Source organism: Pavona decussata, unplaced genomic scaffold (genome assembly GCF_977016875.1).
Source record: "Pavona decussata unplaced genomic scaffold, jaPavDecu1.1 SCAFFOLD_386, whole genome shotgun sequence".
NCBI lineage: Eukaryota > Metazoa > Cnidaria > Anthozoa > Scleractinia > Agariciidae > Pavona > Pavona decussata.
Genome location: NW_028145758.1, coordinates 2,674,529 through 2,697,880, shown reverse-complemented (window position 1 = coordinate 2,697,880; position 23,352 = coordinate 2,674,529). Strand labels below are relative to the sequence as shown.

The following is a 23,352-nucleotide window of genomic DNA, read 5'->3' as shown; positions in this document are numbered from 1 at the left end:
GATTGCAAGTCTAGCAGCTATGATTTGGAAAGCAGACGGACTGTGTATTTCCAGTGGGATTTTTGGAGTTTTAGATCTCCTAAACAAGTTATTTGCCTCTAAAGTCCCAAAATTACTTCCTTTAATGTCTTTAATTGCCCTAATTTTAAACAGTCACTTTGTAAGAGGAAACCACTGTCAGTAATAGCCTGCCAGCCAGGTAACTGAATTCTGTGTTTATTTCACACAGTAATCATTAAATCGCAGGAAATTTTAATTGTTTTTTCCTTATGGTCAACTGCCAACTGCCTGCATCTTGGCCATTCCCATTTCCATTTTTTTATTCTTATTATTTTGTAGGACCTGGCTGTCTGTTTTTCATATTTACAGCGAGAGACTGGTGACGAAAGATACAGAACTCTTAACCAGACTTCCCTCTTCTTTCCTTCCCAATGGCCTTTGCGGGTCGTAGTAAATATCTCTTCACTTCCGATTTTCTTTCTCTGCAGTAAAATTTCTTCGAAAACGTGCTGTGAATGGCGAATTTTGACGCTATTTTTGATGAAAATCTTCAAGAAGACGAGCGAGGTTCGCGTGCTTCTGACGAACATGTTCGAGTGACCCCAGAACCGGTGGTCATACGCGGTGTTGGACACATGACTGTGTGAGTTGTGTTTACGATTTTTAAAAGCTCTCTCATCCGAATAGCTCACATTGGCGGCTCTTTTACAAGTCGCTTTCGTTGTTGCCAACTAATCGCTTTGTATATGAGAACTTCAGGAATTGATCGCCTTTTCTTGTTGCTTTTTTGTGGCTTGTAGGTTCGGTCTAAATAGCAAATTTGATGTAGAATTTCAGCAAGGCTTGAGCGCTAAGGTAAGCGTGTTACTTCATAGCGAACACACGAGGAAATCGTGTGGTCGATCGTTTTGTAAGGGACTGTACTTGTCTGTGTGGTTTATTTTGCTTTTCAATGTATTTCCCGTCTTTATTTACAAAAGATTTAGGGTTCAAGGACTGCGGGCAAATTTTTTCTTGAGGAAAAGTATTAAATTATAGAACAATAATTCTTTCTATTATGATATGTTTCAGTTTTTCTTTGTTTATATATATCAACGTTATCCTTGTATGAAGTCGTGATCTTTCATTGTTCACTGACCACCTCTCCGTCCTAAAAAAACAGGACTTTTTTCATAATATCTGCCTTGTTTTGACTTTCTATTTATAATTTCATGCGAAAACCACGAGCTAACTTAGCTTAGGAACGTTTTTTTATGATGAATATTCGTTAATTTTAATTTCGCTTAATTCCTTTGATAAAGTAACCACCAGCAGTCACACAATTTTGTAAACAACTCTCTTAGCTTGGGGAACTATTGTAAGCTATTGAGTTCTGTAATTAAAGAGGATGTGCCATAGAGATTTGGTGTCATTTCAAAAACCCCACAACGTGAACCTAAAAATATTACAAATGATCTGGACAGTTTTGCTATAAATAACCATCCCAGGGTACTAAAACTGTCCTGATTGTCTTTGGCCATAGATGGACTGGATTGGCATGGATTACTTCTTGAAAAATGTTAGGCTACCTTTTTCAAGTTCTTGCATTTTCATCATCTCCAAAATGCGCTTGAACAGATCATGAGTTGTACCTTTCAAAAATTCAAGTGATTTCTTTCTTTGGGTGTTTTATAATTGAAGGGCTTGGTGGAAAACTATGCTAAGTGGAAAATTTGCTTGAAATTTTTTTTTTTGTCAAAAGTGCCTGAATTTTTGCATGTGGCCTTCAAATTAATGGGAAAACATTGCTCTGTATTTTTTTCGTTAATTTAATGGGACACAGTCATGTGCAGAGCACCCCATCATGCCACTCAGTGATTTTAAAATTTTAAGTTTAGCCTGTAATTTTCAAAGTTGTCGTGGAGATCAGTCTAGGGCTTATATCTTTCATGTTATCCATCCTTGTATAGTCTCCTGAAGTAAAAAAGGGCAAATAAATCCCTGTCTCACTTCCCCTTTAAAGATAATGACATCTTGAGAATGATGTATTATTCAGTAACGACACAGGCAAACTTGGAAAAAGAAATTCCAAGTGCTCTTATCAGAAGTCGAACCTAAGACCCTTCGATTACTAGTTCGGATGCTCTACCACTGAGCTACAGGAGACTCGTGGGAGCTAAGGCCATTAAACTAGGTTCATGGAACAAACATCCTGCATACTGCTAGGATTGGAATGTCAATGAGTGGCATATGCACAATGAAAGGAGATGTGATGTAATATTTTAAGTCAGCTGGTGAACAATTGAGAATGATGTATTATTCAGTAATGACACAAGCAAACTCGGAAAAAGAAATTCCGAGTGCTCCTATCAGGAGTCGTTCATCTTCATGCCAAAAGTACTTTATCTCTTCTTAGAATTTTGTCGAAAAAGTTGAAAGTTATATTTTAACGCATTCTGCCTTGAGTTGTCACTATCCATAGAAAATGGAGGCATAATCTGTTTTGTCAGTTAGGCTTGAGAACGCCTATTACACAAGAAAATAGTGAACTAAATTGTTTTGCCAATCAGAAAATGGAAAAGAATACCCATGTTTACAAGGAAAGGGATCGTACAACAGAGAGAGGAAGGAGATTGTAGTTCTTTCACGCATTTTTATGGCTGTATTATTAACTATCACAATCTCCAGCATTGAAACATTGTCTATTGATCTACTCGACACTACATCATCAGTGGCTTATTGCATAGTACTAAAAATAGGTACACATATTTGTGTACATGTGGGTAGTGCTGTGCACGAGCTGCAGACCTGTTTGTTTACGGACACTCACTCACTCACTCACTCTTACATGCCTGACGACATAGTGGGTAGAGCACCAGCTATACAGTGCACTACCCACAAAAACAAACCACATTTTTTCACACATCATTCATGAAACTACATGTGAGTCCTGGTGACATCATACCTTGTTCACCAATGCTTCGGCATGTTTCTGATACCATTCTTGTTGTATCAACTGATAAAGAGCAGTTGTAGATTTATGAAAAATGTTGATGCAGTGAGAGGTGTTTTTAACAGTACAACCTGTTAAAAACACCTCTAATTTTACCTTTAAGTGGTTATAACTCAAGAATGAGCTTGGTGACCCCATTATTTATTATGGAACTGTAATCAGCATGTTCAGATACAACTTTTTGCAAAGTTTAAAAAACAAGTTAAAGGGGTTCAGAGCCACCTTAAATTTGTGAAAATTAAAGATGGCTCTGGACCCCTTTTTACAATGTCTTTCTTTATTCTTTACAGCAAACATACTAGTCTCTTTGTTGCTAAAAAGTTATTCTCCTGTCCTGTGCACAGGTAGCCCCTGAAGAGTACAAAGCGACTGTCACAAGAGTTAACAGAGTGCTCAGTAAAACGATGCCAGTTAATGTGCGCTGGTTACTCTGTGGCTGTCTCTGTTGTTGTTGCACTCTTGGCATGTCTATGTGGCCTGTTGTTTGTCTCAATAAGAGGGTGAGTAGAGCTCTTGGTTGTCCTATAGAACACCTTGCAAAATCTTGTGGTCTCTAGTTCAACTGGGGTGCTTACCATTTACGCAAACCACCCGGATATGTACATAATGACAGTGGAAAGTATGAACAATAACAGTAGCCATCTTACTTTGAGTTTAGCTTGTTTTTAATTTTTTCTCTGATTTGACTCAATGTTTTGTGTGCCTAATAGCCTTAGCCTTTGAACAGGCTCCTTAGTGGGTTATTAATATTTTTTCTCTTTTCACAGACAAGACATTCAATTAACAAGGTATTAGATGCTGAAAACTGCCACCTATATCATAAGGTACAGGCAAAGTATTCATAACACATTTTTATTTGGACAGCGAATTATATTAAAAAAGTACAGACAATAAAGTTTTATTTTTCATTCACAGCTTGGGCTACATTGGCGCTTAAACAAACAGCGATGCAATTCCAGTAACATGATGGAATATGTAAGTACAAATATTACTTGACTGGTCATTAACTACTTTGAACAAGGAAAGGTCTTACTAGTAGTTGCTTTACAAGAGTTTAACATTCCATGTAATATCAGGTGGGCTTGTTGTTCAAGTTAATTTTTTAACCCTTAACTTGTACCACAAATTTGTCTTGCTGTTCAACTCGATGAGTCATGTTGCATGACAAATCTATGGATCCACACTATGAAAGGCTTTAGGTGCCAGTCATTTCATTCTGGACACTATGTTGTCAACACTGGATAGTCATCCATGGAGCACTGTTAATAGATTTACAAGTCAAGAAAGAAATCTCTTTGCTTAGGGGCCTGTTTCTAGAATGTCCCGATAACTTATGATTCTTTTAAGACACAAGTTCAAGTCTTGTTTTAAGAGATGCAACTTTTGTCTCTCCATAAGAGAGTTGCGTTTCTTGAGACATGAATCCTTTCTCCTGAGAAATGGGATGAGACTGGTAGCTTACCTTTGAGTGGTACAGTGTACTGTTCGAGACGTTATATTTCATAAAAAGTGTTAGTCATTGTGGATAATTTACTATGATAGCTTAGTTGATTGTTTTTCTCACAATTTAATGACAGTGCCTAATTTTGTTACTATGCATATACGTTCTGCGGACCTCAAGATACTCGGGTTTCCTATGGGTGGTGCCTGCTAATACGGGAATATTTTTGGGCGGTTTAAAACTACAGTATACGGAGAAAGCAGAACTTAGCAAGTACTCTTGGTATCCAAAAAGAAAATCCGGTGGTAACCATGCATTTTAAAGAGATAATAAAGCTTCAATTTGGAAAAAAAACGCTGTGCACTGCTTTGTATTTTACTGCTTTCTAGAATAATTGTTGCTTAATTATCTCTTAAATATGCCCCACTACCCCCAGTTTTCTCTCTGGATTCCAGTAGCCCATAATAAGATCTGCTTTCCCGCATAGTCATTAACTGTGCAAAATACTTCTGTATTAGGAAGTACTGTCCTAATAGCTGCTTTTTTAAAGTTGTTTGTTGTTATTCTTTTCTTTAGGTTTTAATTGTAGAGTTCTTGCCCAAGGAACAAATTTTACGCCCTGACTGATATCTGGATGCTTCATTACTGTGTATAGAAAATGTATTATTGTATAGTTCTTAAGATAATTTGTATTGAAAATTAGAAAACACTTCTGTAAGATACACGGTTGTAAAATGCAAATTTAAGATAATAGTATTGAACTCCTGCATGCTTTGTTATGAGTGATTTCAGGTCTTTTTTGCAAGCCTGATGTCACTGTCACTGATGTGGATGAATACCACCAGTATGTGAATTTTAAATGACTTTATTTTTATACCAAAACAAATTAGCCATAGGGGTCTTTACTGATGATTCCAGACGTCCTTTGAAGTTGCTTGAAATTCAGTCCACTTTACGTCACTGCTGTTGCTTTCATTCCACAGTTTTCAAAAATTCTCATGTGATCACCATATCTTTGAGCATGTCACTGCGAAAGTTGAGATTACAGTGATCAGTCATAATTTCATCTCACAGTTGCATCTTGTCAAGCGTCAGTACTACCTTCCAGTTTGAGATGATGGCTTCTGTGGATAACATTCCTTTTTTGCCCTGTTCTAGTAACACAATCACCAGTGCGTGAATTTGGTTGAGGTTTAGATAATTTCAAAGGATATCTAGCGGCCAGATTCACAAAGCCCAGCTGAGATAAAATATATCTTGATCAGGAAGTTCTGGTATAAAAGGTGCCTGGCCTGGCCATTCTCGCCTTCAGTTGTCAATCAACCATCAGCATAAACAACTGACAAACAACACTTTTTTTTCTTCAGCTTTTATTGATAAAATCAGCCTAGTTTTCAGAATAACCTTTGTTAAACATATCAGAACTTGATATCTTATATTGCTGTAGTGATATTAAAATATTTTGAGGCATATTTTTCAGAGGACTTTTGAGTCAACAACTTGCCATGACTGAACAGCGTCTAAATTTGCATCTCACGCCCACAAAAGTGTGAAATGAAGGAGAAGCGTGCCCTTTTATAGCGGAACTTCTTGTTTCAGTATCGTGCAATAGTCTATTGTTACTCCAACAATAGGCCATTGTAAGAAACAATATTAAGAGACTGTACATTTTAACTAAGGAAGGCTTAGTGTGAATGTGGCCCCAGGATTAGAAGAAGGTTGTGAACAGTTTCCTAGTTTCCTCAAAATAGTATTGGCAAGGGGTAGCAATGAACTAAAGAACTATACTACAGACTGTTTGTTGAAAACAAGACTGGATTAGAAGTTGGTCTCGTATCTGCTACTACTCACTTAATGGCTATTAAAAGAAACCAGATAAAGCTTGCAGTCCAATATTCCTAGTGATACAGAAACACACAAGATTTCATGATGCAAGTTGTAACAATTTCTGTTAAGGTTAAATTAAAATTACATTTTATAAAGGATACTAAAAGTTATGCTGCATTGAGAATATTTTCATGTTACTGTTTGGCCATAATGCTCACAATCATGTAAAGAATACCAGAATAGGGTTACTTCAAAACCCTCTAGTTTTCCTTCACTTTAATGGAGTTCGACAATAGAGGGAGCGTGAAGGAATGGCCATGCTCATCCCCACCTACCTGCCCTTAGTAATTTTGTATTCCCCAAATTTCACTATAATTTCTCCAATTTGTACGTGAACTGTTGGTTTTTTTCCAGACAAAATTAATAACAAAAGTGGTTAAACATAACTTGAAAATATTTTTCCACTGGGTGTGAGTATGTTTGAGGCTCAGTTGTTGTCATATAAAAGATTCTTTAGTTATATTTTGCTCGATTTTAGTTCATGTTATTTCCAGTATTTTTGGTTTTTCAATCAAGATATGTAAAGTGCCATCAATATGACTAAAAAATTATTGCATGCTTTTTTTTCATGTACAAATCACAGTCAATTGAGGCTCAAAATAGTAAATAATACTCTATTTATTTATATATTTTGTTTTGCTGAAGTAGTAATGTTTCATTTCATTTCACCATAAACTGATAAGGGGTTGAAACACGTAACGTGTGCTCACAGCGTACGAATATTCATTTTTTCCAAATACCAGATTTCAAGACCTGCAAGCGAAGGTTACATGTTTCAAAGCGAGGGATACGCTTTTCAACCCCTTATGATTTTTTGGTACATTCCACTGTAGTTTTGAATTTTTCAAAATTCTGTCAGATGTGAAGTGACTCCAGACCACTGTTCTCCTTTAATAAAACTTAAGAATTTTTTTTCTAAGACAAATTTTAGAATGGCTAACCCGATTCCTGGTTAGGTATTGTTTTAGTCACACCTGACAAAGATTTTTACTATAATCTTTTCTTCTCAGTTTTGCTATGTTAAACCTGGTTCTTTTCTGTAAGAATCAGAATCAGTTTTAAAATAGTAGCTTTTGTACAACTTACAAACTTCATCGCTTTATTTTATGTCTTCTCTTTTTTACCCAGTATGATAATTGAATTCTTAAGTAAAGAGAGAGAGGAATGATCACTGGACAAAAATAAATAAGGAATTAACTTTTTCACTCATAAATTAAATCTTGATTGTGTTTATCTTTACTGTACAACTTTGTTACGAGAAAGCTCTACCATTGTTTTTATTTCAGTTCATATTTCCCTTCGCACGTGCAGGCATGTGTTAATCGGTGCAGGCACCAGTAATGGAAAAATGCATTAAGTTATTTTAAATTAGATTCAATTTATTTCTAAACTGGTAAGGTTTTGATATTAATTTATGGCTTGTGGTTATGACTTGGTTGTTGCGTTGGTTTTAATAAAGTGGTCAGAAAATAATTTTTCTTGTTAATTTTTGTTTCTTTATTGACTTCTTGTTAAATGGCCTTCACAGTAATAACTTGTTTTAACATTTGACAAGAAATGCAAAAAAACAAAAACCCCAGGCAATGAAAATGACTTTGAAAACATCGAAATTTTCTCCGGAGTTAATTTTGTTGCCTCTTACATGATGTGTAGAGTTACAGCATCAACTTTCACGTTATCATTCACTCAACTGACATTTGTTAAGTTTTGAGACCGTTTGAAAGGGTCTTGCCACGGTGCAGTAGGACATTTTGCTGTCCAATTTTTACCAATGTTTTCGGGCTAAATTTTATTTCTCCCAAAAATGTGCAATAGTTTTCGGTCACTTTTATAATCAATTGGACACGGAAATTGGAAGAAGCTAGGCGAAGTAAACTTAATTAGCGAATTTAGTTGAGCACAGGAAAGTTGAGACTCGCTACACAAATAATAATAATAATAATAATAATAATAATAATAATAATAATAATAATAATAATAATAATAATAATAATAATAATAATAATAATAATAAATTTTTAAGGAACTCACATTCATGATTTTTAGAGATTATTAGTCACTAAGTTTTATTTGTTTATTTAGCTTTTATTATATATTTTGTACAAAGTCTAGAGAGATTCGCTATTCCTACTTGAGTTTGGGCCATGTTTAACGCCCCAGTCTATGTATAATTAATCTTATGGCATACATAAGTTTTTACAACTGTCATAATAATAGTTATCATCATCATCATCACTATTATTTTTAGAACTTCAGTGTATATGATTTTTCTAAGTGAACATTTGGATAATTATTTAGAGGTTTGATTAGAAGTTAGTGACTAAGTTGTTACGGTTTTAGTCTTCGCGAGGTTGGCTACGGTTGGCCGCCCAACCATCTTTTGCTTAGGTTCTGAGCATCCAGAAGTTTACACTGCCTTTTATAAGAACTTTATAATAACAACAGAAAAGCAAGTAAACACACCAACGGCTTCAACAACAAAGAAGCAGGCTGGGATTTGCACACGAAATCAAACGTCCAGTTTCTTCTTGACTGTTTTGGACATCATACTGCATTTTCACATTCAGCAAATTCTCGCCAGTAAGAAATCACAAGTATACATGTATGTATCGGTAAAAACTATGTGACCGTGAAAAGTCTGGAAACGAAAATAATTTCCCGCGAAATCGGCGAAATCGTTGTTTCAAAATGGCGGACGAAGCTCGTTCTCCTGCGAAAAAGCGAATAAAGACAGATAAAACAGGCCTAGATCAGAAGGAAGAGTCTGACACACAACAGCAATCGGTGAAATCAAAAGGTAAGATTAACAAGCTAACCAGTATTCGCGTGAATCAGCCGCCAAGAAGCAATAATTCTTGCATAAATTATTGTCTAAATGTTTGGATGGTACGGTGTGCTCCTGGAAGACCTTGGATTGGCGTTAATTTCTCTTGTAAAAGGCGAACGTTAAGATCTGCGGTGGCGATCTGCTTTATTGACCAAGCATCTCCAAAAGCCTAACTTTACGATGTTGCCTTTTTGCAGCCAAAGATAATTACGGTGACAAAGCTGTAAAGGAGAAACTGGCAGAAACTTTCAAAGTCGATCTTCCTCAAGACTTTTTCGACTTTTGGGAATTTTGCAAGAAGCTAAATGATCGAAATCCTTGTGGTAAGTAGATCTGAATTGTGTGTTGCATTTTCACTTATTGTTTTAATTATTGTTTTTTGAAATATTATTATTTGATGTGAGTTGTTTGTCAGCAGTGCATTAATCAATCAATGTAAATTCATCACCACCCCCCATCCTCGACCAAATAAAAGAGGGTGGGGGTAGGTGGGGTCATTTGGCATATTAGTCAAAGCTGAGCAATACTCTTCTCAGTCCTCAGCTGGGTGAATGTTTTATTGCCCTATGTCACTGATTGCTTCTGTTCTGCTGTGTTCCAAGGTTCTAGAAAGTGTTCTTCCAGACGGAACACAGAGGAAGTGAAATCTCATTCAAGTGCTTGGCTACTTGTGGTCAAGAACTGGAACAGATGATTTACATTGACTGGTTCGTAAGACAAATGAGCATTTTGAGGTTAGAGCTGAAAGAAGTAACACTTGCTGTATTTTTTTTATTTTGATTTCGCCTTTAGAGGCCTTGAATGAATCCCTTGGCTTAAAGTTAGTTGGACCATATGACATTTTATCAGGAAGTTTTGATGATGTCAGTGAGTCAGATATCACCTCATATCACCTGCATTGGAGATATTTCTATGATCCTCCAGAGTTCCTAACGGTCATAAAAGGAGATGACAAGACAGGAAACCACTTGGGATACTACAGGTAAATTCAAATTATCTTCAAGTCATCTTGCTGTACTGCAATTTAAAAGCATGTCCATGTGTGTACTGTTGATGAATCAAGAAAATAAAACAGTTGCCCAGTGAGCCTGCTATGTGGCTGATAATTCAATACTCCATATTCTTTATCATAAAGGGTCCTGCAACAGACTTTGTACATAGCTGAATGAAATACTATGTCAGCAGGCATATCACCTTCTACAGTTGTTTGAGAGATTGCACACCAATTTCTCATAATTTCTAGGTGGCCAGCCCACATGGTCTACAGTACTGGCCAAACGAATAACAGCATTACATACTCATATCATGTGTGTAAATTTGCCATATTGCATGCATTTTATGTGCCTGTAGGTGCTGCTATTCCTTTTGCCAGTACTGTATGTTAATTTAACTTAGGAAGTATTACTGCTTCCCCTGTTAGGTTTTCCTAAAGATTCCCCAGAACCCATTTATATACTTGCAGTGAGATTTCAGTGAGCCAACCCTTGCCTCTTTTTTTGCCAGAAAAGTTTTGGCCCAGCAGGCCAAAATTGTTAAAGTTCTGATACATTTTCTATTTGGGCTTACAATTTTTTCACTGGATCCTACCTCTAACAAAGGTTTGCATCTGCCGCTGACTTGGATGAAGAAAAACAACAATGATTAGGTTTCTTGTCTTGGGAAATACCCAGAAACCAGGACCGAACCACTGATTGTTAGACCAAAAGTTTGACTGGCTAATATGCTTTCACAACTCCCTTGAGGAGTCATTGGTGGCTGGGAATAACCAGAGTCCTACATGTATACTGTTAGTTGAAAGGATTAAAAAAATTTGTATTTTACAGGGATGACCCCAAAAGTCCTCCAGTATTTGTGGCATCTAACCAGGCTGAGAAGAGTTGTGAATTGACAGTGCTTGGGGAAAACCTCTTTGCTGCAGTCAAGTAAGGAATTTAAAAAGGTTGTCAAAGGCTTCGAAACTTGTAAAACCATCAAACTGACTCATAAAAATACCAAGCTATATTACACAACCTTCTGTTGGATGAATTGTTTATTGTATGTAGGATGTGCCATCCTTCATTTTTGGCTTTGCATAGTATTTGTTCTATGTGGTCTGTAATGTTGTCTCATATGTACACTCATTTTGGTTCATCTGCTGGCATTCTAAAATCCTGTTATGCAAAATATCTATAATTCCTTAAATTTGATCACAGATCTACAGTGAACCCCCCAAGTGACTAATATCATATCCATCATCATCATCATCATCATCATCATCCATCATCATCATCATCATCATTGTCGTTATTGTCATCATGGGAACATGACCCACCATAATAGTGTGATCTGGCTAATTCCAAGTACTCCAAGTCCTGTTCAACTCTAGCCAGCCTAGTATCTTGTTCCACAGTCCCTCCACCATATGTGGAACCTCCTTCAATCCATCTTCAGAATCGTTGGTAATTTGTGTGGGGGGGCTGCTGGTCCAAGCTCAGACCAAAATGGTCTTATCTATTTATTTTACTTCCTTCCTTTACTTACATTGCCACTTGTACAAACATACTAAACTTTAAAATACATGTAGTGGTAAGGAGGCTTGCTTTAACTTGTTTGTACACACATATATCTGTCACCAGTACTGAGTTGATAGTTGTTTATTGTCATCCATTAATTTTTCCTTCTGCTAAGGTTTTTGTTTTCAAAATGTAACATAACAATCATTTTTGTTTAATTTTAGCAAATTTCTTGGTGATTTCATGAAGACATCAAGTGGCAAATCTAAACAGAAAGCTTTGAAGACTCTTCAAACTTTCCTTGTTTCTAATGCAAAGGAGTTGAAATACAGTCTTGACACAGGAACACCAGCCATCAAGGCCAGAAACAAGAAGGTTGTGAGCAAGACATTTCACAAAGCTGGAATTGTTGTTCCGGTGGATGCGAATGATGTTGGATACCGCCCTCTTACAGTTACTGACAGTGAGTGAAAAATGGAACTTAGCTTGCCTTATTGCATATAATTTAAGGGTAGCCTGCAAAACAGATGTTATTTTTTTTTTGCATTTTTCAGGCAAGTGGAGGCAAGTGCGAGATGATGACACAGTGAAAGTCATGCATGATAGGAGGGGCACAAAAAAAAAGACACCCACTGCATGTCGCTTGCGCTCCGCACTCACCTTGCCCTTGCCTCTGCTCAGCTGAAAAACATAAAGTGCCAGTTCTGCAGGTTATTTAAGGGTGGATACTGGGCTACCTGGGGGAGGGGGATACTCCTCAGAATTTTTGGCGTGGGGGGGGGGGGGTGGGGGTGTCACCTGATCCTCCAAACTCTGACCCTATTTTAGACCAAAATATGTAGCTTTTCCACTAATTTCAGATCAAATTATATCACTATAATGGAGGAAATGGAAGCCATATAATTTGATCTGAAATTTCCTGAAAGCTACATGTATCGTTGAGTTCTGTCTCCAGGAAAATAACTATATGAGTTTATTTTAAAGAGGTCGCACTTCCCCAAGATTCCCTTAAGATTCCTCATGCCTATTTTTTTTTTCGCTCCAAAATGATACTGTAGGTGAACTGAAGAAAATCCTGAAGCAGATTACAGAAGGGAAAAATGAAAAAGTTAAGGAGCAAGCATCAGAAGATCTTCAGGAAATCATGACACTGATTCAGTTTGCTAATGATGAGTGTGACTATGGGATGGGGCTTGAATTAGGCCTGGATCTGTTCTGTTTTGGAAGCGAGCGATTCCATAATGCCATCTTACAACTGATGCCGCTCGCTTACAGGCTGCTTGGTAGGGACCTCTTTGCAGAGATAGTAGAGATTCATGTGAATAACCGAACTAGAGCACAGCTTGCCCAGCTGCCATCTTAAGTGTGTGATAAGGACAGACATTTGACTAGTCTCCTTTGTTATTGTTCTTGGCTTCGTTTTGCACTTGAGAGGATGGAGGGTGTGATGTACCACCCCCTCCCCCAGGTAGGGTACTCCCATATATAAGCTATATGGGTATGTGCCGCTTTGAAGGGTGTGGTTTTCAAGCAGTTTAGTCTGGGGACTGTAGAGGGTATAGAAATCTGAGGGTTTTGGGCTAGAATAGGGTATCATTTTCCAGGAAACTGATCAATTGCTTGAAGAATTTGGTCTACACTAGGTTTCCTGGGAATTGATGACTTACAAAGCGTGTTTTGGTTGTTGTTATACACATAGATTTTTTTTGGCTAGACTGTTATAGTGACCGAGTTTCTGGAAAATAGCGAGTCTGGCATAGGGTAGGGAATTTTGGTCTTAAGTCTATTATAGGGTTACAAAATGTAGCTGAACTTGGTCTGGCTTAGGGTAAGGGTTTCACAGTCCCAGTGGACACCTCCCCACCCATCAATTCTTAGAGTACCCCCCCTACAGTGTTGCCCCCAAAGGTCTGCATAGTAGGTCATGAACTGAAGGACTTTAAGCTGTCAGCCTTTTTTCTCAGATCCTGAACTTGAGCAGAAGTGTAAAAATCATGTAAATTGACACTGCTCACTCAATCTAATGTAGCCGACGCTTGTACTCAGTTAAAATTATTAAGAGAAGAAAGAGACTGCACGCTGCTGTCTATGGAGTAACGAACGATCTGTTTCTGTTTCATGGTAACAGGGTATTGCAAATACTGTGTAATGCTAGTTAACGGTGTTTTCACAGTGCGACGCGCCTTACCGTGGCCTTGTTGGGTGGCCACGGTAAGGCGCGTCGCACTGTAAAGACATTTTTTTTGCGGCTCAAGTTAACAGAAACACCAGTGTTTTTGGATTGCTTTCCATTTAAGGTTACATCAGTATATATGAGTTGAAAATTTAGTGATGAAGAACAAATGGATGATCAGGGCGGTATTTTCCAGTTCTTTCCTGCCATACTTTGGCACTTTCCAACTGATGTTCCCTCAACGAGTTAACAAGTGTAAGGCTCCAGCAGAAAGGAACTTTCAAAGCTTTATTCGAAAATCGTGCGTTTGTGCACAAAAAATAGCACATAATAGTTAACAGAAATATCAACGCATACAAACACAAAGTTTACCTCGTATGGTCATGCGAAGCTGTACTGATCTTTCTAACTTGGGAGTCGGTTGGTCTCCCAAACAGTTGAAAAAGCAGAGTTCCATTAGAGATTCAAACCATTTTAACTCTATACTCTTTGTAATAAAGCATCAGCGGAATCAAGAGGTTAAGGAAGTTTTAGTTAATCTATCTCACCAGTGATTGCACGTAGTCACTTACGTTTTGTGCCAAAATCTCTGAACTGACTGATAAGATATTTGAACATACTCTCCAAAGTCTTATTTCTAAAAAGTTTATACAGACGTGTGCCACTCATGATCGTGATTTTCTGGAAAAAATGTAGACCAACCTGCCCGACATCCATTGCGTTTTCCCGCGACTTAGATGAAATCAATAGAGAGTCGTTTTCGTCAAACGGCAAACGTGAGGTTCGCGATATGTTTTCGTGAAAAAACATACATAGATGAGAATGGTACAAGCAAAACTACTCAATTTTACTGAGAAACTGAAAGCAATGAGCGGCAAATGAAAGATAAACATGGTCACGTGGCCATTTCTGCCGTTTGACGCAGTTGTCGTGAACGTACATGTAACTTTAAATCTCTCCAATAATAGACTGCAAGCAGTCCCTTTCTGGTCAGTCGAGAGGATGCGCTCACAGCGCAGAGAGACTGGAGCGAGGAGAAATAAACGAGAAGAGACTGGGGGAGAAGCCCCCTCCGCTCGCTCTGCTATTTCGCGCGACCTCTCGACTATCCAGAAAGGGACTGCTTGCAGTCTACTCCAATAACGCACATTTTCATTATGTCACGGTAAAAACTCGTTACCAATCGTTTGTGTTTTTGTTGCCCACACGGACGCATTTTCAAAAGTGGCTACACTTAATTAGATGAAAGATCCTCGCAGTTAGTACGTAACTTAAGCAGTTGCAAGAAGAAAGCCTGAAAACAAAAATCGGGCTTGAACGGGCCATTTTCGAAGCGTGTTATGTATGGATGAAAAACGAAAACACGTTTTCAAAAAGTTTGTGCTTTCGCGCTGTCCCCACGGGTGTGCTTTCAAAAGCTGCCGTTTTTAAAAGATTGCTGCAGCCTGTTTCCGAATTTTTGCTTTTTTGAAGCGTTTTCGTGTGAACGAAACATGAATAGTCTGAAAACGGGAAAAGAACTTCATTTTGCGTTTTCAAACGAAAATGCATCTGTGTGGGGGCCCATTTACACCTCAGTGACTTTTTTTTTTTCCAAAAATGACAATTTAGAGTAACCGATGTCGTCTTTTGGCCATTATCTTGGCAAATTGCAGCAAAATAATCAAAAGCATCATTTTCGACATGGCCGGAAATGTCATTTTCTGTTAAATTGAGGCAATTAGTCCGATCTTTGTTTGGACATCAGTGTACCTAGGCGCAATTCGTTCTCACGGCTATCGACTTTTATCCCTCCTCGAGTGGTTTACGGCAAAAAGATCATCCTCAGACGGTAAAAGATCGCTTGACAAGTGGTAGGAGTGAGTTGGTTTGACGCCTACTCTATTCCCTTATGCTGACTATTAGAAGATGTGTTCAAATCAGCATTTCACGATAGACAGGAAACCCTGGTGGTCTTCAACAAAAAGTTTTAATTTTATTTCATTTCATTTAATATTTTAACAGGAACATCCAGTTTACTAGAGTGCTAATTTAAATGAAGTCCTGTATGGCAGTACTAAATGAAAACAAAATTGCAATACACAAAAGAAGAATACAGAATATACAGATTTATCACTTCTCTCAGTTAGTAAGCGCAATGTGATTGGTCAATTTTGCTGGCTGTATTTCACTGTACGGCCCACTAAATTTAAAAGTTTCCTTTCCCCGCGAGCCCGATTAGCCTCATAGATATAATAAATATCTTACTAATTTCGTTTTCTTGGTTCGTACTGTAAGTTACGGATGCTCGTTTTTTTCCCGTTGATTTACGCGCTTGGGCCGCGTAAATCAACGGGAAAAAACTCGGTCCGTGACTTACTGTACGGACCGAGAAAACGAGGTTAGTAAGAGGTATATAGAACTAACTTTTATAGTGCTTGAAATAGCGTCTTGCCTATTCATGACCATTCATTTACTATTCAGTTATTCTCGTTGGAAGCAAATTAAATACACGAGCGCCACTTATGCGAAAACTACTGGGAAAACCAAGCTATATGTTTACGCCTTGTTTTAGCACGTGAAACTTCTGGTTGAAAGATGGTGACTATTTTCAGACGTATCAGTTCTGAGCGCTGTTAAGTGTTTTCGACGTTTACGAGGTTTTCTCGATTGAAGCGCAGCAGTGAGGGACTGGGGCAGAGGCTCACTATTGAGACCTCACGGTTTACAAAGGATCACAAAAGGTGAAGAGATTTGTTAAGTAGACAGTTATTAATTGCTATTGTCATTGACAGTTGGGTCGAGTTACTTAGTATGGCCCGCCGCGAAAGGCTTAAAGTGGCGTCGATGAGACTCCTACAAGACGGTGTGTTGGTGGAGATAAAAGTTCAAAGCTTGATAAACACACGCTAGACAAAACAGAACCAAAACTTCTTAGGCTCATAGCGAGTTTAAACAAGTCACCATTTATTTAACTTACAGCGGAAAAAATTAATTCCTTAGGTATATATAACGTATAAGTCGGTTATATGTTGTTCAAATTGAATAGAGCTTTAGCTCATGTATGAGATAATCCGTTCCAGAAAATAATCGGAAAGAGTGATGATTTCTTCAAGCATGTTAAAGCGAATATTTAAAATGGGGGAAAAAAGACCAATCTTGTTGGTTTAGGTTCACGCGCTAAGCGATATACTTGCTTCACCCAGAGGGGGAGGGGAGGGGTGTGGGATGTTGCACCTGGCCATGTTAAAAGTCGCACGACAGAGCTTAAACCGGTCTCTGTGGCATGGGGCATTTAAGAATATTACTACCCCCCCCCCCCCTCCCCTTGGAGGGGATGCTATGTGCTACTCCATCGCGGGCTGACGCTCAACAGCATATCGTCGGTTTATTCACCAGGGTGAACAGAGACTATAAGGAAGCAAACCAATAGGGAGGCCGTAAAGTCGGAACCACTGGCCCTTCGATCTTTCGACCGAAAGTCCGATGATCATTTAAGTCCGTCCGACTCACTAACATTTAGACCTATATTAAAAACGTTCAGGTAACTTTAACCCCACTTTCATATTTGGTCTCTGAAACCATACCCTAATTCAATCCCACCCAAGTCTACTTTCTCTTCGTTCAATAGATCTGAAGGCTGCAGTTGTGACGTCTCTTTAGACAAAGCAAACAGCCTCTCTCAATGCAGATGTATTATCCGATAACAGGGCACCAGTTGGCCGGTAGGGAAAGTTAGCAAAATGTTCAGGTGTTTTGGACGCCATGAAGTAGCTAGTAATGCATCACTCTATAGTGGGTAATGAGCTTGTCGTGAACTTCGAAGGCGCACGTCTCCCCCCCCCCCCCCTAAACTGCACACGCATCCCCTCCCCACCCCAGCTTTGTCTAATGAACAGCATCAAGGAGACATTCTTTCTTTTGTCAAATGATACTCCCGACTAGACTTATGAATTCCGGAAGTAGGTCGGGCGGAAGTGGCTGCGTAACTGGTATTTAATTATCCAGTTTTCCTTTTAATTACATTTGTAAAGTCAGGCAAGAGTCGTGCAAGCCACCGAGGACGTCTTCTGGGCCGCAAGATATGAATGCGCCCTTTGTTGTGACAGTTAAATTCTGTGAGGACGCATTAGGTTCTGACGAGTCGATCGAACAAGGTGTTTAATTAATGATGAAACTTATCCTTGTGCGAAAGTGTACTGCAGACCAAACTATGTATGTGTATGTATTCCTTAATACATGAATCGCACCTTATTACAAATCAAACTTAATCCAGTGAGCTCAAACATGTCGCAGACTCTACATGTCTAGATGAATATGATGTGTGTCAAATTCAAGTTATAAAAGGATGGAAACGAATTTATTGATGCTGAGGCCATACTGTTCATAATTTCAATAACAATTTTTTATCTTACGATTTGATTCCAGTTAAACAAATGCTGAACAAATGGCTCGCAAAAAAAACACTGTAGACCGTGCAATACTTAACATCGCACCAAAGAAATTTAAAATATTTCAAGCTGAAGACTGGTAGTGCTATCTGTGCCAAGCACAGTGTTGTTCAAGCTTAAACCAATATTGCCTTAGGAATTGAACATGAGAGAAATAAGCTTCTTACAAGTTAAAATAGGAAAGGTTAATGAAGAAGGCTCACAAGCGCATCTGTATAAATGAACTTTCTCGAGTGTTGGATAATTTACATAAACAGTGGTTTTTCAACGTCGTGGTAAGCCGGTTTAAATTTATAAGAAAGTGTAGTCACCTAGACATGAAAGAGTTGATCTACTGTACAGTTTGCATTTTAGAAAGAAATCACATCAAACGGCATTATTTTTACCTTTTCTGCAAGGAGTCAAACGTACAAAATGAGTGGAGTTTCATATATTTTCAATTTTATACATTCCTGCAAATTACTCTCCCCTCCAACCGCACGTTTCTTAGAAATCCCTTTCTCCTCTTACTTGTTAAAATAACGAGACATACAATCTAAAATGTCTTCGTTTGATTTTTGTGTTGATAAAATCTTAAGGTTTAACGATCCGAATGAAACGAGCTATCTGAAGCTACTGAGTAATTCTTTCATACGGTGCTGTTTATTCTGCTCTAAAAGGCGGTTTATAGTTTTGAGCCTCTGAAGACGAAATCCTAAATGATGAAAGCTGCTGATCTCTACGTTCTTGTATTGCTGTTCAGATTATGCTGCACAAGGTAATTCTCACATTTTAGTGTTTGGATGAGATTCTTAAGTGGAACCATACTGATTTAAATGAGAGCTGCTGTGCTGCACTTTCCGAGCAATTCAAGGTGGTTTGTAACCTATGATTTTGTCAGCTGATTTGTGGCCGGATGAAATCTTAAAGTTATAATGAGGCGTCCACTCAAACTGATGAAAAATTTTCATTATTCAGAATTCCTATGGCACTGTTCGTTGCTCATTTTCAGTTTCTTAATTGTGTAAAATTCAGAAACTTTGCTTCGTTATACATTGCCATAATGATAAAATGATATTTCAATAACTGAAACCATTTGAATTTTGACTTGAATTGTGATTTATACCAAACAGTTTTAAAATATAATTAAGACCACACTGAGATTGTTACAAAGTATTTTCGATGTAGCAAAATTCTGTGTCCAGGGGAGAAAGAGAAAATGTAAAATTCGTGGTGATGAAAAACTTGTTTAGTAAAAAAATAAAAACTAGCACCCTGCTTAGAGGAGTAATCGTCAACCATCAACTAATTGAATAATTACAAAATATACAACAAACTAACGCTGTAGTGCGCGCGAACGAGAGATCTAATTCCTAAGGGTTTGTAAGAATACTCTTAAAATCCCACAAGACATTTTCAATAGAAATTCCTAAAAGTCATGCAAAAATTGGAGCGATTTTGCTGGAAAAGCTGTCTACAAGAAAAAAATGTGCTTGACTGTAAAACTGGAACGAGTTGCTAAATCCGTTGAGATGAAATTCGAGTTTGGGCGAAAGATATAAATACTAATGTATCGGAGTCTAATAAGATTCAAGCTTTCTCCAAATAACTATACAACTTCAATATACAGTAGTTCAAATGTTCGATACAATGATACAAATATATACGTTAAGAAAGTGTCAAAGATTACTCAATCGTCCGCCATGTTGTACAGTCTTCGTATTTCATTGGGGCTTGTTTTTCCACTCTCGAATGATGCTTCGCTTTTCTTCATTTTCATTCTTCTGTTTTGGAACCATATCTTGATGTGTTTCTCTGAAAGACCTAACGACTTTGCCAGCTCTATTCTGCGTGCTCTAGTGATGTAGCGACTGAACAAAAACTCCTTTTCCAACTCCACTTGTTGTCTGGTTGTGTACGCTGTCCTCGCTCGCGAACGAACCTTCGCAGAACTCCAAGATTCTCGTCCACGACCTCTGGGCCTTTCTTCAGCTGGAAAAGAAAAAAAAAATCATTGAAATAATTTTCTAAGAGTTAATTTTAAATACAAGACTATAAAGAACAAACTGCCACAAATTAATTGGAAGTTGCATGCCTTTGACGTGAAACCTGGCACTCCGCGCACTAGCATTTTCAATCATCGTGTCGCCGTTTAATTCACGAAAAAACAACGATCAAGAGATGACTAAAATCGCTAAAAGAAATTTCCCTGACAAAGCATATCCGTTCGGTTCAGTTTCTGACGGATCGTAAATCAATCGGGGATTAAAATACCAAGTCTAAATCAACAGTTAAGAGCCAGTTGAAGAAACGCTTGTTCAAGGCGCTTGTTTATCGCTTCACATCTGTTGCAACCCTTCCAATCGTTTTCCCAGCAGGAATAGCTCTTCTGAAAAATTTGCAAAAACGCGCCCTAAACCGCCTCTCTCGGGCTAATTAATTTAATTAGAAGCTTTCTGTTTAGTTATAAACGAACATTACCATCTTTACATTGTTCACTGAGCCCACTATTAAAGACTTCCTGACGAGTTAAAACAATGGTTAGTTTTTAACGCAATTTGTCCTCCATTTTGTGTTTTCACTCTCTATTTGTGTCATGGAAGTAAATTGTTGTTTCATTAAACTTGATAAATCCATTCGTTTTCTTTTGAAAGAGTGACGTAGTTGCAGATTTCTTCTCTTCAAAAGCGGGTTTTAAGTTAGCTGAAATGATTAGTTGAACGCATAGTTTTAATTCGCGCTGAAACATCATAGGTATGGCCTTGATTGATTCAGTATTCATGGAAGCTAAGAGTGTAAATCTACGGAAGGATTTGTGGTCTTCTCGTTGCTGTATCGAGTGCACTAACAAGGCTTCTCCGACAGGATGTTTGCTGTTAGTTCTAAAGTAGCTAAGCTCTTACATAAGAAGACAGCATACCTCTATTTAAACGAACGTAAATCAATCCAAAAAACCATAAATCATGTGTGAAACAGATCGCTTCTTCATCAACAGTGAAGTGATGCTGGGAGACTAATCTCGCTCAACAATCATCGTTAAACGCTTCAAGCAGGATCGGTACCTTCACTTGTTGCGATTAATTCTAAAGCGTTGATCGGAACAACAAACATCGTTGAAATTTTCTATCTCAATAAGTTGGTGAGCCAGAGTTTCGGCCGTTCACTACATGACTAAGTCACACCCAATTGCGCGCTTCTAGTGACAGAAATCGAGAAGGGCTTCTAATAGGACTTAATACAAACCTCCAATTACGATCCTTTTTGCTTCTTTCCTTTGTCAACAAAGTCTATTGATATTGAAAAATGAACTTTGAAGTAGGTGCCTGACAAGCGGCGGACGAAATCGTGTATCGTTTCTTCGAACTACCATTGAAACACCAGGGCTGGGCAAGAAGAAGGAACGGAATGGAACTCTCAAACGGAATACAGCGGGGAAATATGGTGTAAATTGGGAACGTCTCCAACTTTTCTCTGCCGGGATTTCAAATCAGTAGAATACAGCAAGCTCGTACCAGAACGTACACAGGAGGCATCCGTTAAAAGCTCCGACTTGAGTTAAGTGATCTTGGCGTATACCCAATCCGTTCAGTATAACCGGCGTTCTTCGGGGAAGATTTCACGCATACTATGCTGAAGAGTGAGCGAGCCTCACGCGGTGATCACAAATTCCGTGGGATTTGTTTCATGGTTGTTTTTTGTTTGTCTCGTGTAAAAGAGCTCAACGGGCGCCGCTCCCTGCACCCAGCTCTGTCAACAAACGCGTGTTAACAGTTTTCAGTCCTGCATGGCGGGCCTTACCGCCTCAAAACAAGAGGCAAACAAGCTAGTGTATGTGTAAAGTGCTAATTTATATATTAGTTACGCACAGATCAGCTTTATTATTTATCTTAGGAGTGACAGGAAGACTCGAATTTTTTTACGACAGGAGCAAAGGGCAAGGCACTTAATTTGCAAGTTTTCCATTTTTTTTTAAACAAACGATGTGAGCGCCACCCAGAACATTTCTCGTAACGATCGAGTGGACTTATTATAAGCGCGTGTGAAAACACACGCAAACGTGAAATGTCACTCTGTTGTGTAGGTGGAGGGCTAAATGTGTAAAACTCACCTGCGACATTTCTGCGGGATAGTGGATCCATTCCTGGGACTGTTTGCGCACTGGTCTGGATTGCTCTTGTGGTGTGCGATGGCAGAGCTGCGTTCAGATCCTGGAAGTAAGATTGAGGGGTAACGGAGTACCTATTGGAAAGCTCGGGGAGAAATGGGATGTTCCAGTCAAAAGGGACCTGTTCCGGGCACGAAGTTTGGCCATGGCGAGGAATAGGAATATGCTGATTCGTTGCAGGGCTGATTCCGTTGCTGCAGATCTGAGAATACGACTTGTTCCTTCTCAGCGCGGACTGAGAGTTTATCGGATAAGTAAGGCCATTGTTGCAGAGCCGGTCCATGTTTTTTGTTACGGATACGTTGTACATGGCATGACATTGTCCTTCTTGAATTGAACTACAGCAATTTTTTATTTGCTTTCAGGGGTTGGTCACGTGTCACACTTTGTTATCCAATTACGTGAATCGTCTCAGACGTTAGAAATAATGAAGTGATAATAATCCGCCAAGTGACTCTAAAATGCCGCCGGAGAACATGATATTTTAAAATAAACTCTGCTTCCTGAAACACTTCAGAAGTCTGAAGTGCGGGCGGGCCTTGCAGGTAGACGCGCCTTGCTTGAACGATTTGTTTCCGCAAACTTTCTGCCAAAAACAATGTTTTCGGTGAATATCGTCATATTCAACATCAACAAGGTTAAATGCATTTTAACCGGCTCGGGGAAAAAAACACCGGGTGATGAAATTTCTAACGTTTTTTTCTGATTGCACAGCAAGATAGCAGTCTTTAGAAGGGGGCGTACAAGTGTTTGTGGAACAGAGCGATTCAAAAACAAAATGGTGTGAAAAAGTGGTCATTTGGATTTACAAAAACAATTAGAATTAACACTTGGTTACTTTTCAGTACATCCTTCCTTGAATAAAGTAACTAATCATTGAATTTCTCTTCTACAAATTTATACAGTGTTTTTTTCTATAGTGGTGTCTCGTGGAATCCAACATAGGACATTAATTATTCTCTTTGA

General features: G+C 38.4%; 3 protein-coding genes across 5 annotated transcripts; 2 read left to right on the top strand and 1 right to left on the bottom strand.

Annotated features, from left to right (window-relative positions):
* The first annotated feature begins 451 nt into the window (after positions 1-451).
* Positions 452-7,793, top strand: LOC146451658 (cysteine-rich hydrophobic domain-containing protein 2-like). Its single transcript, XM_085098896.1, has 6 exons — positions 452-643; positions 801-855; positions 3,337-3,492; positions 3,760-3,816; positions 3,908-3,967; positions 5,010-7,793. The coding sequence occupies exons 1-6, from the start codon at positions 516-518 to the stop codon at positions 5,058-5,060; spliced, it is 507 nt and encodes a 168-aa protein (XP_084955022.1). The 5' UTR covers positions 452-515; the 3' UTR covers positions 5,061-7,793.
* Positions 7,794-8,954: 1,161 nt separating this feature from the next.
* Positions 8,955-13,740, top strand: LOC146451657 (histone PARylation factor 1-like). The gene is made up of 6 exons (XM_085098805.1): positions 8,955-9,117; positions 9,345-9,470; positions 9,940-10,129; positions 10,971-11,069; positions 11,864-12,102; positions 12,698-13,740. The coding sequence occupies exons 1-6, from the start codon at positions 9,009-9,011 to the stop codon at positions 13,000-13,002; spliced, it is 1,068 nt and encodes a 355-aa protein (XP_084954931.1). The 5' UTR covers positions 8,955-9,008; the 3' UTR covers positions 13,003-13,740.
* Positions 13,741-17,988: 4,248 nt separating this feature from the next.
* Positions 17,989-23,352, bottom strand: LOC146451656 (uncharacterized). 3 transcript variants are annotated; one of them, XM_085098907.1, is made up of 2 exons: positions 22,330-23,352; positions 17,989-20,213 (listed from the first exon to the last, which is right to left on the bottom strand). In XM_085098907.1, the coding sequence occupies exons 1-2, from the start codon at positions 22,694-22,696 to the stop codon at positions 19,912-19,914; spliced, it is 669 nt and encodes a 222-aa protein (XP_084955033.1). In that variant the 5' UTR covers positions 22,697-23,352; the 3' UTR covers positions 17,989-19,911. The 3 variants fall into 3 exon arrangements, 1 of the variants encoding a protein (XP_084955033.1); XR_014859986.1 differs by lacking the exon at positions 22,330-23,352 and adding an exon at positions 21,465-22,321 and having other exon boundaries at positions 20,074-20,213; XR_014859987.1 differs by lacking the exon at positions 22,330-23,352 and adding an exon at positions 21,142-21,458 and having other exon boundaries at positions 20,076-20,213.

Bases quoted from the DNA above. Each gene is read 5' to 3' on its own strand.
- LOC146451657 (XM_085098805.1), top strand. From the start codon at position 9,009: ATGGCGGACGAAGCTCGTTCTCCTGCGAAAAAGCGAATAAAGACAGAT. The intron at 9,118-9,344 runs GTAAGATTAACA...GCCTTTTTGCAG, and splicing joins GCAATCGGTGAAATCAAAAG to CCAAAGATAATTACGGTGAC. The intron at 12,103-12,697 runs GTGAGTGAAAAA...ATGATACTGTAG, and splicing joins CCCTCTTACAGTTACTGACA to GTGAACTGAAGAAAATCCTG.
- LOC146451656 (XM_085098907.1), bottom strand. From the start codon at position 22,696: ATGTACAACGTATCCGTAACAAAAAACATGGACCGGCTCTGCAACAAT. The intron at 20,214-22,329 runs GTGAGTTTTACA...TTTCTTTTCCAG, and splicing joins ATCCCGCAGAAATGTCGCAG to CTGAAGAAAGGCCCAGAGGT.
- LOC146451658 (XM_085098896.1), top strand. From the start codon at position 516: ATGGCGAATTTTGACGCTATTTTTGATGAAAATCTTCAAGAAGACGAG. The intron at 856-3,336 runs GTAAGCGTGTTA...TCCTGTGCACAG, and splicing joins AGCAAGGCTTGAGCGCTAAG to GTAGCCCCTGAAGAGTACAA. The intron at 3,817-3,907 runs GTACAGGCAAAG...TTTCATTCACAG, and splicing joins ACTGCCACCTATATCATAAG to CTTGGGCTACATTGGCGCTT.